Raw genomic sequence first — 15,592 nt, forward strand, 5'->3', positions numbered from 1 at the left:
GTAGCCTATACTGTAGCCTATAAAAGAGGGTGCAGCACAGTGAGTGTTTTTTTTTATTTTTGAAATGAGAAATCATGTTAATCATTTTCATTTCAGTTATTATTAGGGACTGCACAACACAACAGCAGAATTAGCTTTCAGTACAGCATAATGTTACAGCACATAGATAGACAGTACATTCAGCATAGACAGGTTGTTTTAGAGGTGAGTGGAGTTCAGGGACCTGATGGCAGTGGGAAAATAAAAGCTGGGTAGTTTTAGTTGATATGGACCTACAGCGCCTGTCAGAGGGCGACGGTAGGAACAGGTGGTTGGCTGAGTGTGATGGATCAGAGATCATCTAATGTGCTCTTGTTATTGTGCGTTCATGGTAAAGTGAGTCAAGTGATGGGAAGGGAGGGTGCCTGTACTCTTAAAACCTACCTCTTCTCCTTGGCCTTTGTTTCCTAGTAAGACATTGGCTTGATTTGACTTGATTTTATTAGATTTTTATCTTATTTTATTGTTTCTTTTATTGCACGGCTATTATTTGACCCATGTTATATGCCTGTTAGATTATTTTATCTGTTTTTATATTTGTAATTGTATGTTTTATGTAAGATGTTGTGTCTTTGTCTCTGGTACTTTTATTTATTATCCTGTACAGCACTTTAAAACATCCACAGAGGACCTAAGTGCTCAACAAATAAAGTTGGATTGGATTGGATAGATGCGTTTTCTCCTTCCTCTTCACTGATTGGCTGCTCAGAGACTAAACACCTGATGACATCACAGAGATATCAACCTCATAACGTCAGTGTAACACACATTAAAATGAACTATAGATGTAAAATAGCTGTATTTATTGTTGTCTTTTTTATATCTAGTATTAGATAGATAGATAGATAGAAAGATAGATAGATAGATAGATAGATAGATAGATAGATAGATAGATAGATAGATAGATAGATAGATAGATAGATAGATAGATAGATAGAAAGATAGATAGATAGATAGATAGATAGATAGATAGATAGATAGATAGATAGATAGATAGCCTACTTTATTTAGGTAGGTAGGAAATTCAGTATACAGCAAGACATAAAATAGTAAAAAGTAGTGCATTGAGAATAGAATAAATAAAAACAATAAATAGCCCATGATAATAAAAATGCAGGATTGCAGTGGAAAGTGGGACATCATTCCCCTCGTTGGTAATATGCATGTGCTGACTGGAGAAATGAACTGTCCTTTTGGGATTAATAAAATACTCTGAAAAAAATATTAAAGTGAATATCTGTTAGAGCTTCAGCTGACATGTCATGAACTGGTTTGTCCTGCAGAGAGCGACCTGCTGCTTTAATAGAATTAGGCCTACACCTTTTATTTTGAAAGTCCGGGACCGGATGTGGTGCGTGTCGGCTCGCTCTGGCTTGACGCGCTCGGTGATCCCTGGGATTCCCGTTAATATCCCGACTTTCCTCCTCCTCCTTCATCCTCCTGCTTCATCCTGCTGCTCGGCCGGTCTGCAGGTGCAGCAGGTGCAGCAGGTGCAGTCGGTGCAGCAGCTGGTCCTGGTCCCGGTCCCGGTCCCGGTCCTGGTTCTGGTTCTGGTTCTGGTTCTAAATTATAAGAGATAATCTCCGGATTGCAGCCGGAAACAGCGAGTAGCAGCAGACGGCGGCGGCGGCGGAGGGATTTCCTCTCCTCTCCTCTGCTGGTCTAGTCTGGTGTTGAGTTCTGTTGTGGATCAGTGGTTGTGTATCTGGATCTAACCCTCATGTCGGTACCGGACGGAGGAGACGCCGTTATTATTGGACCGAACCACTGAACGTTACAACGGACCGTAAACGTCTCACAGGGCTGAGAACGGACATAATATCCATATATGGAGGCTGAGCAGTGACGTCACAGATCGATATCTAGTGATAGGTTCTTCATATGTAATAGCCTATAGCCTATAGATAATTATAGTTTATTGATTATTTCATTGATTCTACACATTATTACATTATTACACAACATTATTATAATGTTATAAATATTTACATTTTGTTTGAATGATAGCCTAAATGTTCTACAGTGAAGTGTTAACGCCACGTGACCTGTGGGAGGAGCCTAAATCTGATTGGTCGTTACAGTCGGTGTCTATTTACTCCAAAGTGTTCACCAACATAAAACTTAATATAAAATAGACATTAACTTGTAATAACAATAAGAGCAAGATGTTAACTTAACGGCTCGGGGACTTTCTTGTAAATTATATTCCTTAAATTAAAGAGTTTCACCGCATTTTATCAGCTTGGTGCTTTTATTTTGAAGGAAAGGCCTGTGTCTTTCGCCTTGGATTTTGTTTCCTGCCAAAACAGCAGTCAGACTGGATCTAAACCTATAAACTTCCCGATCGGATGTATTGATTGGCCGACTGTGAGCAGCTGTGAACTCTGTGACCTCATCCTCCTCGGAGCAGCGGTGCATTATGGGAAGTGTAGTTGGATCGGCATCGGCGGCGGCGGCAGCGGTGGTAGTGATCGGCAGTTCGAGCCCCCGGCGGCGTTAAGACACCGACCGGCTGCGGGCGTGGAGTGGATGGACGGCGGTTTGACGGCAACATGTCGGACAAGACGGCGCCGCGGTGCCAGCTGCGGCTGGAGTGGATCCACGGTTACCGCGGACACCAGTGCCGTAACAACCTGTTCTACACGGCGGGGAAGGAGCTGGTGTACTTCGTGGCCGGGGTGGGGGTGGTCTACAACACCAGAGAACACACACAGAAGTTCTACCTGGGACACAACGATGACATCATCAGGTGAGGACCAGGACCGCCGCCGGTGTCATAGATATATACTGACTAGATGCTGCGTTCCCAGGCAGCTCTACTGAGTGGAATACGTCAACACGGCGGCCATCTTGGTCAGGGGGAAGTCGTGTCAACTTCCTGCACTAGAGGTCTATCAACCATTAAAGCAGATATCAGCTTCACGGCCGTTTCGGCTAATGCTGCGTTCAAGGCAGGCTTTTGAAACCGTAAGTTACAGCTTCAAGTCACAACTACGACTTGGTAGCGTTCCAGGTAACCCGTAGCTCGTGTTTTTACCATCCTGTTGTCTGTGAAAGTTCCCTATAACGGCCACTCGTAACTTCCGACCCGTGAACTCGTACCAGATCGAACTGGTATGACTTCACAGGAAGGAAAAACACAAAGTACGAGTTTCTTTGAACGCACCATGAGTTAGCAGCCCCCGCCCTTGTCAGGCATCAATTGGTCCTCGTGCTACGTCACCACATTCACGCGCATCCCTTGGCTGCACACACAGCCCTTCATGCCGTTCTCTCTCCTCATTGGATAACACTTGTATCCCACAAGGAAAATTTTCTCCTCGGGTTACAGCAGAGCAGAGTGACGGAGAGACTCGTGTTTAGGCTGAAATACTTCATGTAAGTGATTGCTGACGGAAAATAGGACTATTTAGGACTTATATTAACAAAAACATTCCACTGATATCTGCTTTAACATCACCACAACTCACTGAATATTCAACCGATTCAAGATGGCCGCCGTGTTGACGTACGCTGAGAAGCAGAACGCGGCATCTAGTCAGTATCTATGTGCCGATGTCTGTACCAGATGAGTCCGGGGCGGCGACTGGCGATGACGTGGCGCATCGTGATTGGTCGTGATGATTTATAAAAGTTGTAGGTAGACTAAAGTGAGCTATTTATATTTTCTTATGATAACATTAAACATTTACACAACTAACAGTGACGAAAATGATTAAAACACTGTAATTAGTGGGGGCGTTCACCAACGTTTGTTTAGCGTTGCCATGGAGATCTGAGCCAAAGTTGTTGAGCCAGAGACAGAGACAGGTCTGGAACTAAGTTCATTTTCTCCTGATGTGTCCGTCTGAAAGTTGACATTTTGGTGTCAAACTGTTCAGAAGAGATGTGGCTTGTGACAGATGAGTCCAGTATTTACTACGGGGCCAAGTGACTAACTTAGCTAACATCCGCGGTAGCATCCAAGTAACGCATTACGCCACCACGACCAATCACGATGTGCCACGTCATCGCCAGTCGCCGCCCCGGACACATCTGGTACCGACACCGGTCAACCGCCTCCACTGATCAATACACAAGTTTCTGAACGTCATCTATGGTCAAAACCGGTTAGAAGCCAGTTTTGCATTTCCGGTGGAATTGTGCGTTTACGTTTCCATGGTTTTCAGTCGTTGTCATAGTTGTGGTAAACACATGGATCTATTAACGCTGGCTTTTAACACGGATGTCAATCTGTGTGGTATCCACTGTTAAAAGCTGCTGTGATGATTAGGGTTGCAAAATTCCGGGAATTTTCAAAGTTGGAAACTTTCCATGGGAATTAACGGGAATATATGGGAATAAACGGGAATAAATGGGAATAAATCAGAAATTTACAAAATTGAAGGTTGGCCCTTAACAGGGAACTTAAACATAGTTGTGAAAAATACGTATATTGTAGCATAATCTTGGCTAAAACAACCAGATTTAAAGCAAGTAGCCTACACTTGAATACCTATGGAAAGCAAAGTGTTTTCACTACATTTCCCATGAGCCTCCGTGCTCACAGTAAAATTCTTGGACCAGCGCAAGACAGACAAAAGCGAAAACATTTGCCAGTCAGATACCATCGTATCGTACCCGCCGGGCAGCGTCCGCGAAACCGAAACTAGGAAACGCTGGGCGAGCTGAGCACTAAACAATAATGACAAAACTATATATTTAACAAGTGTGGGTAACGTAGATTCATCCACATTAATATCAGACTTTTTTATATATAACTTCCCATGGAAAGTTTCTGGAAATTTACTGGAAATTTTCCACCCCTTTGCAACCCTAGTGATGATCCATGCGTTTTACGGGTTTCCAATGAAATTCTTTTTAAAAAAATCCATGCATTTACCGCGACTACCGAAACCATGGAAACGTAAACATAAAATCCACCGGAACTAAGAGCAAAACCGGCATAACAGGCTACGTTTTTGACGTTGGGAAAAAGGTGGATAGGTGAAGTTGAGCCGTGCCCAGGTGCATCGTGGGAAATGTAGAAGGTGGAGGAGTTTGTTCTTCTGCACAGTCACTGGTTGGTCTGCTGGTTTCCATGTAAACAACAGATCAACCAGTTACAAACTGGTTCTCACAGCTCCAACGTCCTGAAACACGGCGGCCATCTTTACTTCCTGTCCTTTAACCAGGTCTTCCTCTTCCTGTTCACTGTACTGAAGTCATCACACCTGGTAACCACTCCATCCAATAGTGGTGGACATGAAGAAATAAAGATGGCCGCCGTGTTTCAGGACGTAGGAGCTGTGAGAACCGTCCTGTAGTTTGTAACTGGTGGACTGGGGGTCATTTAAAGGGACAACCAGGAGTTTTGGAAAGCAAAGTGTTTACATGCTAGGGATGGGCATTTTCGACGATGCTGTGTGTCAGTAATGCTGACGGTCTGACAGACAGAGCGCATTTATGCCCCGTCTGCGCTCTGTCGCATTACTGACACACAGCATCGTCAGACTAAATATCAGGTGGATAATAAGTAGAGACTGGGCATAAATGCACATAAATGCAGCATTTATGCCGCGGCTGCCTTGGAGGAGAAAACTTTTTTTTTTCTTTTTTTTAAAGTCATTAGCGGTGCTTATTGATTAGTCCACACCACATGTTGGTGCCTTCGCTCCTCTCTGCCTCGCATCGTCTCAGGAAATAACTGGGAAGGTTTCAGAATGTTTGTAAACTGAAAGCAGCAGATTCTCTAACAGACTTGATGACACCTGTCGTCGCCGAGGGAACCACCACAGATTTTGTAAAAGGTTTGAAAGTCCGAGGCTCGATCCAAAAACACTTTTACACAGCAGAAAATCACGTTGCTTGATCCGAAACTGTTTAACACGACAAAAGGTTAACCAAGGCATCATGATGTAGTTTGATCCGACACTAGACTGTTGCTCTAACGTGACGTTTAATCCTACGTTAACCGGGTAATAAATTCATAACCGAGTAGCAGATAGCCTACTCAGGTACTCGAGTACTCGGGTAACCGTGCACATCCCTATTACACACTACATTTCCCATGAGCCTCAGCGCGCACAGTTAAATAAAGAATGTTTTCATTCATCAAGAATGAAAGTCAGAGTTGGGGAAATGCTGGGTGAGTCGACCACTAGATAATAATATCACAATAACTATAAAGACAAAACCATATATTTATCTAAATGGTCCATTAACAAGTGGTAACGTAGATTCATCCACATTAATATGAGACTCTGTTAGAACCAGATACAAACTCCTGGTTGTCCCTTTAAAGGAACATTGTGTAGAATTCCTTCATCCAGCGTTGTGGTTGTATATTTTTCATGCTGCATTCAGGTGAAATTGGGCAGACGGCAGACGGAAGACAGCCGCTGCACGTAACGGCATAAACAAGCCTCTATGTAAACAAGTGGTCCGTCAGCACGAGGCAAAACAATACACGTGACAACATGTTGTCATGGCGATGTGGTATTGTTTTACCGTCTTTCTCTGGACTTCTGTGACTAAAATGACATCTGGTTTGTTAGCGACGGCCGTCTGCCCGACTGCAGGTGAATGCAGCATCAGTGTAACGCTCCATTCCTCCTCACTGCGTTACCGCGGTGACTTTTCACAGACGCCACCTTAAAGGGATAGTTCAACATTCTGGCAAAATTGGCCCATTGCCATAATCCCTATAGTCATAGCAGTAGGTTCGTTACCTTTAATTGTCGGTGCAAGCTGTTTTTAGAACGGCGGAGCAGAGCCGTGAGCTGCTCAGAGCTACGCTACGGAGGCTCATTATGGGATTTCTTGGTTTCCCTCATCAAACTCATCAAATACACAATCCAACAACTCCACAACGCTCTGGTGGACAAGTTGTGAGCTGCACATTCACCACGCTATGAGATAATAACACAACGTTACCACACAGAGTTGTTTTAGAGGTAAATTCATGCAAAACCGCTGATGCACGTTGCCTTCAGGGACAGTTTTTCATCAACAGTCTCTGTATTTCCCTCTAAAACAACTCTGTGTGGTAACGTTGTGTTATTATCTCATAGCGTGGTGAATGTGCAGCTCACAACTTGTCCACCAGAGCGTTGTGGAGTTGTTGGATTGTGTATTTGATGAGTTTGATGAGGGAAACCAATTTGACAAAATGTTGAACTATCCCTTTAAAATAATGGAATTTCCCTGTGAAAACGGGAAGGTTGACAGGTCTGGTCCTGGTCCAGACCACCAGACCAACACACACACACACACACATCCAACAGGAAACATTGTGTGTGTGTTTGTCGTTGAGCCTAAGGACAAACTCATGATGAAGCTGCTGACGCATCCTCTTCCCATGATGCTTTGCTGTGTCACAACGCTGTCATAAAGCCGAGGGGCGTGTGTGTGTGTGTGTGTGTGTGTGTGTGTGTGTGTGTGTGAGAGAGAGACTACCCAGCATGCATCTGTGTCCTTCATTGTCACAGTTCTGCTGAGGTGTTCATCACACACACACACACACACACACACACACACACACACAGTAAAAGCTTCGTCAGCCAATCAGAGCTCAGCATGCTGTGACAGTGAAGTGATGATGAGGTCGTTGTAGTGATGATGTCACTGTGTGATGATGTCACCAGCCTGGCGATGCATCCGGACCGTATCCAGGTGGCGACGGGCCAGGTGGGGAAGGAGCCGTTCATCTGCATCTGGGACACGTACGCCATGCAGACCGTGTCCATCCTGAGGGACACGCACACGCACGGCGTCGCCTGCCTCGCCTTCGACGCCGACGGGCAGGTCAGGACACGCCCCCTATCCTCCCTACAGTCAGGACACGCCCCCTAACCTCCTATCAGGACACGCCCCCTCTCATCAGGACACGCCCCGTAACCTCCCTACAGTCAGGACACGCCCCCTCTCATCAGACCACGCCCCCTAACCTCCTATCAGGACACGCCCCCTCTCATCAGGACACGCCCCGTAACCTCCCTACAGTCAGGACACGCCCCCTCTCATCAGACCACGCCCCCTAACCTCCTATCAGGACACGCCCCCTCTCATCAGGACACGCCCCGTAACCTCCCTACAGTCAGGACACGCCCCCTCTCATCAGACCACGCCCCCTAACCTCCTATCAGGACACGCCCCCTCTAATCAGACCACGCCCCCTAACCTCCCTACAGTCAGGACAAGCCCCCTAACCTCCCTACAGTCAGGACAAGCCCCCTAACCTCCCTACAGTCAGGACACGCCCCCTCTCATCAGGACACGCCCCCTAACCTCCCTACAGTCAGGACACGCCCCCTCTCATCAGGACACGCCCCCTAACCTCCCTACAGTCAGGACACGCCCCCTCTCATCAGGACACGCCCCCTAACCTCCCTACAGTCAGGACACGCCCCCTCTCATCAGGACACGCCCCCTAACCTCCCTACAGTCAGGACCAGTGTTGGGTATAGTTACTTTGGAAAGTAGTTAGTTAGGTTACAACGTTACCATCAATTAAAAGTAATCAGTTACGTTACTGCGTTACCTATGAATAAAAGTAACGCGTTAGAGTACTCATGCGTTGCACATGCTGCAACTTAACTGACAGACACACAGCCTCTTTTAAATGCACCGAGTCCTGACAATGAATAACATCAGTCATCCAACCAAATTAACTCTACAGGATAACAATAACAGGAAAGACAGTCAAATATGCCACGTAGCGGGGTTTTTTTTTTTTTTTGGATTCAGTAGTTGCCGTGAATCCCTCTCAGCGGCTTCACTGCTCGATCTGTTTGAACCTGAACGGGGGACTCACGTGTGGAGAGGAGGGAGGCTGGCGAGACTTGAACTCCCTGCCTTGTGTGTAATAAAAGTTAAAAATGCGATTAAATGTACTGGTATCTTACTGCTGCTACGGCAGCTATGGAGTAGACATCCGGGGCTCGACCGGGGGAGAACTGAGCTGCCGCTCCCCGAGAGGGCAGCAGGCACTGAGAGCCGGCCCGGTCCTTTTCGCTGGCGAATTGAAACACACACACGTAGGTCAGCAGGGCACAGCGCTGCACCTCGGCTGACACATCCGCAGGTTGCACAGTCTCGCCGTACTGTCTGACAAAAAGCAGCTGCAGTCGGGATTTTCCTTTCCTTATCCGGCGAAAAGTAACGGATTACTTTTTTTAAAAAATAACTAAGTTACTGATTGCTCATCGCACGAAACTAACGCGTTACGTTACGCGTTACACGAAAAAAGTAATTAGAGTACTCTAATTAACGCGTTACCCACAACACTGGTCAGGACACACCCCCTAACCTCCCTACAGTCAGGACACGCCCCCTAACCTCCCTACAGTCAGGACACGCCCCCTGACCTCCTATCAGGACACGCCCCCTAACCTCCCTACAGTCAGGACACGCCCCCTGACCTCCTATCAGGACACGCCCCCTAACCTCCCTACAGTCAGGACACGCCCCCTGACCTCCTATCAGGACACGCCCACTAACCTCCCTACAGTCAGGACACGCCCCCTAACCTCCCGTCAGGACACGCCCCCTGATCTCCCGTCAGGACACGCCCCCTAACCTCCCTACAGTCAGGACACGCCCCCTAACCTCCTGTTAGGACACGCCCCCTAACCTCCCTACAGTCAGGACACGCCCCCTAACCTCTAGTCAGGACACGCCCCCTAACCTCCCTACAGTCAGGACACGCCCCCTAACCTCCCTACAGTCAGGACACGCCCCCTAACCTCCCTACAGTCAGGACACGCCCCCTAACCTCTAGTCTGGACACGCCCCCTAACGTCCCTACAGCCAGGACACGCCCCCTAACCTCCCTACAGCCAGGACACGCCCCCTAACCTCTAGTCTGGACACGCCCCCTAACGTCCCTACAGTCAGGACACGCCCCCTAACCTCCCTACAGTCAGGACACGCCCCCTAACCTCTAGTCAGGACACGCCCCCTAACGTCCCTACAGCCAGGACACGCCCCCTAACCTCTAGTCAGGACACGCCCCCTAACCTCCCTACAGTCAGGACACGCCCCCTAACCTCTAGTCAGGACACGCCCCCTAACCTCCCTACAGTCAGGACACGCCCCCTAATCTCTAGTCAGGACACGCCCCCTAACCTCCCTACAGTCAGGACACGCCCCCTAACCTCTAGTCAGGACACGCCCTCTAACCTCCCTACAGTCAGGACACGCCCCCTAACCTCTAGTCAGGACACGCCCCCTAACCTCCCTACAGTCAGGACACGCCCCCTGACCTCCCTACAGTCAGGACACGGCCCCTAACCTCCCTACAGTCAGGACACGCCCCCTAACCTCCTGTTAGGACACGCCCCCTAACCTCCCTACAGTCAGGACACGCCCCCTAACCTCTAGTCAGGACACGCCCCCTAACCTCCCTACAGTCAGGACACGCCCCCTAACCTCTAGTCAGGACACGCCCCCTAACCTCCCTACAGTCAGGACACGCCCCCTAACCTCCCTACAGTCAGGACACGGCCCCTAACCTCCCTACAGTCAGGACACGCCCCCTAACCTCCCTACAGTCAGGACACGCCCCCTTACCTACAGTCACGACACGCCCCCTTACCTACAGTCAGGACACGCCCCCTAACCTCCCTACAGTCAGGACACGCCCCCTTACCTCCCTACAGTCAGGACACGCCCCCTAACCTCTAGTCAGGACACGCCCCCTAACCTCCCTACAGTCAGGACACGCCCCCTAACCTCTAGTCAGGACACGCCCCCTAACCTCCCTACAGTCAGGACACGCCCCCTAACCTCTAGTCAGGACACGCCCCCTAACCTCTAGTCAGGACACGCCCCCTAACCTCCCTACAGTCAGGACACGGCCCCTAACCTCCCTACAGTCAGGACACGCCCCCTAACCTCCCTACAGTCAGGACACGCCCCCTTACCTACAGTCAGGACACGCCCCCTAACCTCCCTACAGTCAGGACACGCCCCCTTACCTCCATACAGTCAGGACACGCCCCCTAACCTCCATACAGTCAGGACACGCCCCCTAACCTCCCTACAGTCAGGACACGCCCCCTAACCTCCATACAGTCAGGACACGCCCCCTAACCTCTAGTCAGGACATGCCCCCTAACCTCCCTACAGTCAGGACACGCCCCGTAACCTGCCTACAGTCAGGACACGCCCCCTAACCTCCCTACAATCAGGACACGCCCCCTAACCTCCCTACAATCAGGACACGCCCCGTAACCTGCCTACAGTCGGGACACGCCCCCTAACCTCCCTACAGTCAGGACACGCCCCCTAACCTCTAGTCAGGACACGCCCCCTAACCTCCCTACAGTCAGGACACGCCCCCTAACCTCCCTACAGTCAGGACACGCCCCCTAACCTCCCCACAGTCAGGACACGCCCCCTGACCTCCCTACAGTCAGGACACGCCCCCTAACCTCCCTACAGTCAGGACACGCCCCCTAACCTCCCCACAGTCAGGACACGCCCCCTAACCTCCCTACAGTCAGGACACGCCCCCTAACCTCCCCACAGTCAGGACACGGCCCCTAACCTCCCTACAGTCAGGACACGCCCCCTAACCTCCCTACAGTCACGACACGCCCCCTTACCTACAGTCAGGACACGCCCCCTAACCTCCCTACAGTCAGGACACGCCCCCTTACCTCCCTACAGTCAGGACACGCCCCCTAACCTCTAGTCAGGACACGCCCCCTAACCTCCCTACAGTCAGGACACGCCCCCTAACCTCTAGTCAGGACACGCCCCCTAACCTCCCTACAGTCAGGACACGCCCCCTAACCTCTAGTCAGGACACGCCCCCTAACCTCCCTACAGTCAGGACACGCCCCCTAACCTCCCTACAGTCAGGACACGCCCCCTTACCTACAGTCAGGACACGCCCCCTAACCTCCCTACAGTCAGGACACGCCCCCTTACCTCCATACAGTCAGGACACGCCCCCTAACCTCCATACAGTCAGGACACGCCCCCTAACCTCCCTACAGTCAGGACACGCCCCCTAACCTCCATACAGTCAGGACACGCCCCCTAACCTCTAGTCAGGACATGCCCCCTAACCTCCCTACAGTCAGGACACGCCCCGTAACCTGCCTACAGTCAGGACACGCCCCCTAACCTCCCTACAGTCAGGACACGCCCCCTAACCTCCCTACAATCAGGACACGCCCCCTAACCTCCCTACAATCAGGACACGCCCCGTAACCTGCCTACAGTCGGGACACGCCCCCTAACCTCCCATCAAGACACGCCCCCTAACCTCCCTACAGTCAGGACACGCCCCCTAACTTCCCTACCGTCAGGTTCCTGCTTCCTGTTTCCTTTCCCCTGTTTTGTATTTCCTGTTTCTTTCTTGTTTCCTTTTTCCTTCTTTTCTTCTTCCTGTTTCTTCCTTCCTTGTTTCCTACTTCCTATTTCCTATTTTCCCGCTTCCTGTTTCTTCCTTCCTTTTTTCCTCTTTCCTTCAATTTGTTTCTTCCTTCTTTATGTCCTTCTCCCTGTTTCCTGTTTCCTTCTTCCTATTTCCTATTTCCTACTTCCTGTTTCCTTTTTCCTTGTTTTCTTCTGTTTCTTGTTTCCTACTTCCTCTTTCCTTCTTCTTGTTTCTTCCTTCCTTGGTTCCTGCTTCCTGTTTCCTTTCCCCTGTTTCCTACTTCCTGTTTCTTTCTTGTTTCCTTCTTCCTACCTTACCGTTTTCTTTGTTCTGTCTGGTTGTGTGTTTATTGTGTGTGTGTGTTTCAGCGGCTGGTGTCCGTGGGTCTGGACGCCAAGAACACCGTGTGTGTGTGGGACTGGAGGAGGGGACGAGTCATCGCCACGGCAACCGGACACTCAGACAGAGTAAGAGTCCTCAGACAGACCATAATACTCAGTATTGATCCGGTTCAGGTCCAGTATTGATCGGTGCTGTGACCTCCTGCAGATCTTCGACGTGGCGTGGGACCCGTTCCAGTCCAGCCGGCTGGTCAGCTGCGGAGTCAAACACATCAAGGTGAGACAGGAAGTCAGGGAGTCGGCCGGGTGACCGTCGTCATGGAGACGCATTAAAGGAGCATTCCGGTCATTTTTGACCCCTAAATCGTTGTCCTGATGGTTTAGTCGCAAAAAACGCGACTAAAATTGATGCAGGCAAACCAGAGTTACCATGGCTACCCGGTGCTAGGGATAGCCACAACACTAACCTATGGGGGCAATTCTTTCAACCACAACAAACAGTCAGAAAACAATCAGATATCTCTGGTACATGACTGGAATCCTTAGAGACACCACTGAACTCATATAGTGTAGAGTAGAAACAGTAGAAACTTTGTGTTTCTGCATGTAGCCACTCACCTCAGATAGCCCAACTCTGAAACATCCCAGAAAGACATTACTATCCCATCACAGAGAGAAACTAACACTTTGTCCTTGTTGTGATGATTTCTTTACTAAAATAAACGGTCAGAGATATTTTGGACATCACCACTGCACTGCTTCACCGTTTATTATAGTAAATAAATCATCAGAACAAAGAAAAAGTGTTAGTTTCTGTGGCGGGGAGAGCAGGCGCTCTGTAATGTCTTTCTGGGATGTTTCAGAGTTGGGCTATCTGAGGTGAGTGGCTACCTGCAAAAACACAAAGTTTAGACTGTTTATACTCAGTATAACTGTACACTATATGAGTTCAGTGGTGTGTCATAAGGATTCCAGTCATGTACCACAGATATTTTAGTCACGTTTTTTGCTCCAACCAACACTGGGTGACCATCAGGACAACGATTTAGGGGTCAAAAATGACCGGAATGCTCCTTTAACAGCAACTGTGTGTGTGTGTGTGTGTGTGTGTGTGTGTAGTTCTGGACGCTGTGTGGGAACGCTCTGACTCCGAAGCGAGGGATCTTTGGGAAGACGGGCGACCTGCAGACCATCCTGTGTGTGGCGACCGCCAAAGACGAGCTGACGTACTCCGGAGCTCTGAACGGGGACGTGTACGTGTGGCGCGGAATCACGCTGGTCCGCACGGTGCAGGCCGCGCACGGGGTGAGACTTCCTGTTTCTACTTCCTGTTTCCTACTTCCTGTTTCTTCCTTCTGATCCGCACGGTGCAGGCCGCGCACGGGGTGAGACTCCTTCCTACTTCCTGGGCCGTAAAGTATACCCCCGCAACCCCCACGACCGCAACATATGGTTCACGTCATGATAACTTCTGTATTTTGGCCATTTAAGCTTCCACAGTCCGTAGTTCTCTTCTTTGTTTGATATTTCAAGAGACTTTAGGTTAAGTAACCATGGACAGCTCCTAGGCAGGATTGTTCTGCTGTGTTGTCGCTGCCGTCATCCGCGGCGGACGGCGTACTTCCTGTTTCCTCCTTCCTTGTTTCCTACTCCCTGTTTCTTCCTTCCTTGTTTCCTACTTCCTGTTTCCCATTTCCTGTTTCAGTTTTCCTTGTTTCCTACTTCCTGTTTCCCTTTCCCTTGTTTCCTACTTCCTTGTTTCCTTCTCCCTGTTTCCTCCTTCCTTGTTTCCTTCTTCCTGTTTATTCCTTCGTTCCTGCTTCCTGTTTCTTCCTTCCTTGTGTCCTATTTCCTGTTTCGTTTTTCCTGTGTCCTGTTACCTACTCTTTCCTTCTTCCTGTTTCTTCTTTCCTTGGTTCCTGCTTCCTGTTTTCTTTCCTTCTTCCTTCCTGTTTTCTTCTTTCTGTTTCTACCTTCCCTGTTTCCTGTTTCCTAATGGGAAATGTGTACACTTCATCTCTTGGCTGAAAACCAACCTTGCACCTGGAGGAGAGGAGGGTTAGAGACACCAGACCTGGAGAGAGTTCCTCTTTAACAAGAGTCTCCATAGATAACTGGAACTAGTCCGAGTGGCGGAGGGATACGAGCAGCAGGACTTTAACCTCTGTGACCTTTGACCCCTGTGACCTTTGACCCCTGTCTTCTCCTCAGGCCGGGATCTTCAGCATGCATGCGTGTGAGGAAGGCTTTGCCACCGGCGGCCGTGACGGCTGCATCCGCCTCTGGGACGTCGACTTCAAACCCATCACCAAGATCGACCTGCGGGAGGCCGAGCAGGGATACAAAGGTTTTTTTTTTTTTTTTTTTCAATGGAAGTTTTAAAAACATTTTTTATTGACGATTAAATTTACAGAAACACTTATATATAGTACAGTGCAAAGCTAAATAAACATAGGCTACAGGTAAGCATTACATATAGCTTCATTGGTACAAAAGATTTAAGTTTGCTTGTAAAAAAAAAAAAAAACGAGAGAAAGAGAGAGAAAAGATAGGAGATTAAAAAAAAGGAAAAAGGGGAGAGAGCTAGGGGAAGGTAGTGAGGTCAAGCTCCTCAACTAATTCATGAAGTTCACAGCATTCTTTTTTTCCCTTACATTTTAAAGAAGAGAAAAGGTGACACAGCTCCTTATGAAAGACATAGATTCGAGGTCTTGTCTTCATAACTTTGTTAGCAGGGATACAAAGGTGTCAGATCCTCTGCTTCTTCCTGTAGGTGTCGGTGTTGTTTTTTTTCAAACATCGATTTTTTTATTTTTTTATTTTCTAAAAAAATATTGTGCAA

The 15,592-nt window shown here is 48.8% G+C and overlaps 1 protein-coding gene across 1 annotated transcript in view; it reads left to right on the plus strand.

Annotated features, from left to right (window-relative positions):
- Nucleotides 1-2,591: 2,591 nt before the first annotated feature.
- The window catches only part of LOC310984605 (echinoderm microtubule-associated protein-like 6), a gene marked incomplete at both ends in the record, with an annotated part of 51,499 nt that continues 38,498 nt past the window's right edge, over nucleotides 2,592-15,592 (plus strand). Inside the window, 6 exons of the mRNA XM_083969857.1 lie at nucleotides 2,592-2,788; nucleotides 7,665-7,824; nucleotides 12,778-12,876; nucleotides 12,959-13,027; nucleotides 13,870-14,055; nucleotides 14,962-15,097. Coding sequence (XP_083825983.1) covers nucleotides 2,592-2,788; nucleotides 7,665-7,824; nucleotides 12,778-12,876; nucleotides 12,959-13,027; nucleotides 13,870-14,055; nucleotides 14,962-15,097 — 847 coding nt within the window. The remainder of the gene's footprint in view (nucleotides 2,789-7,664; nucleotides 7,825-12,777; nucleotides 12,877-12,958; nucleotides 13,028-13,869; nucleotides 14,056-14,961; nucleotides 15,098-15,592) is intronic.

Source organism: Trachurus trachurus, assembly GCF_905171665.1.
Source record: "Trachurus trachurus genome assembly, chromosome: 1".
In the NCBI taxonomy this organism is placed as follows: domain Eukaryota; kingdom Metazoa; phylum Chordata; class Actinopteri; order Carangiformes; family Carangidae; genus Trachurus; species Trachurus trachurus.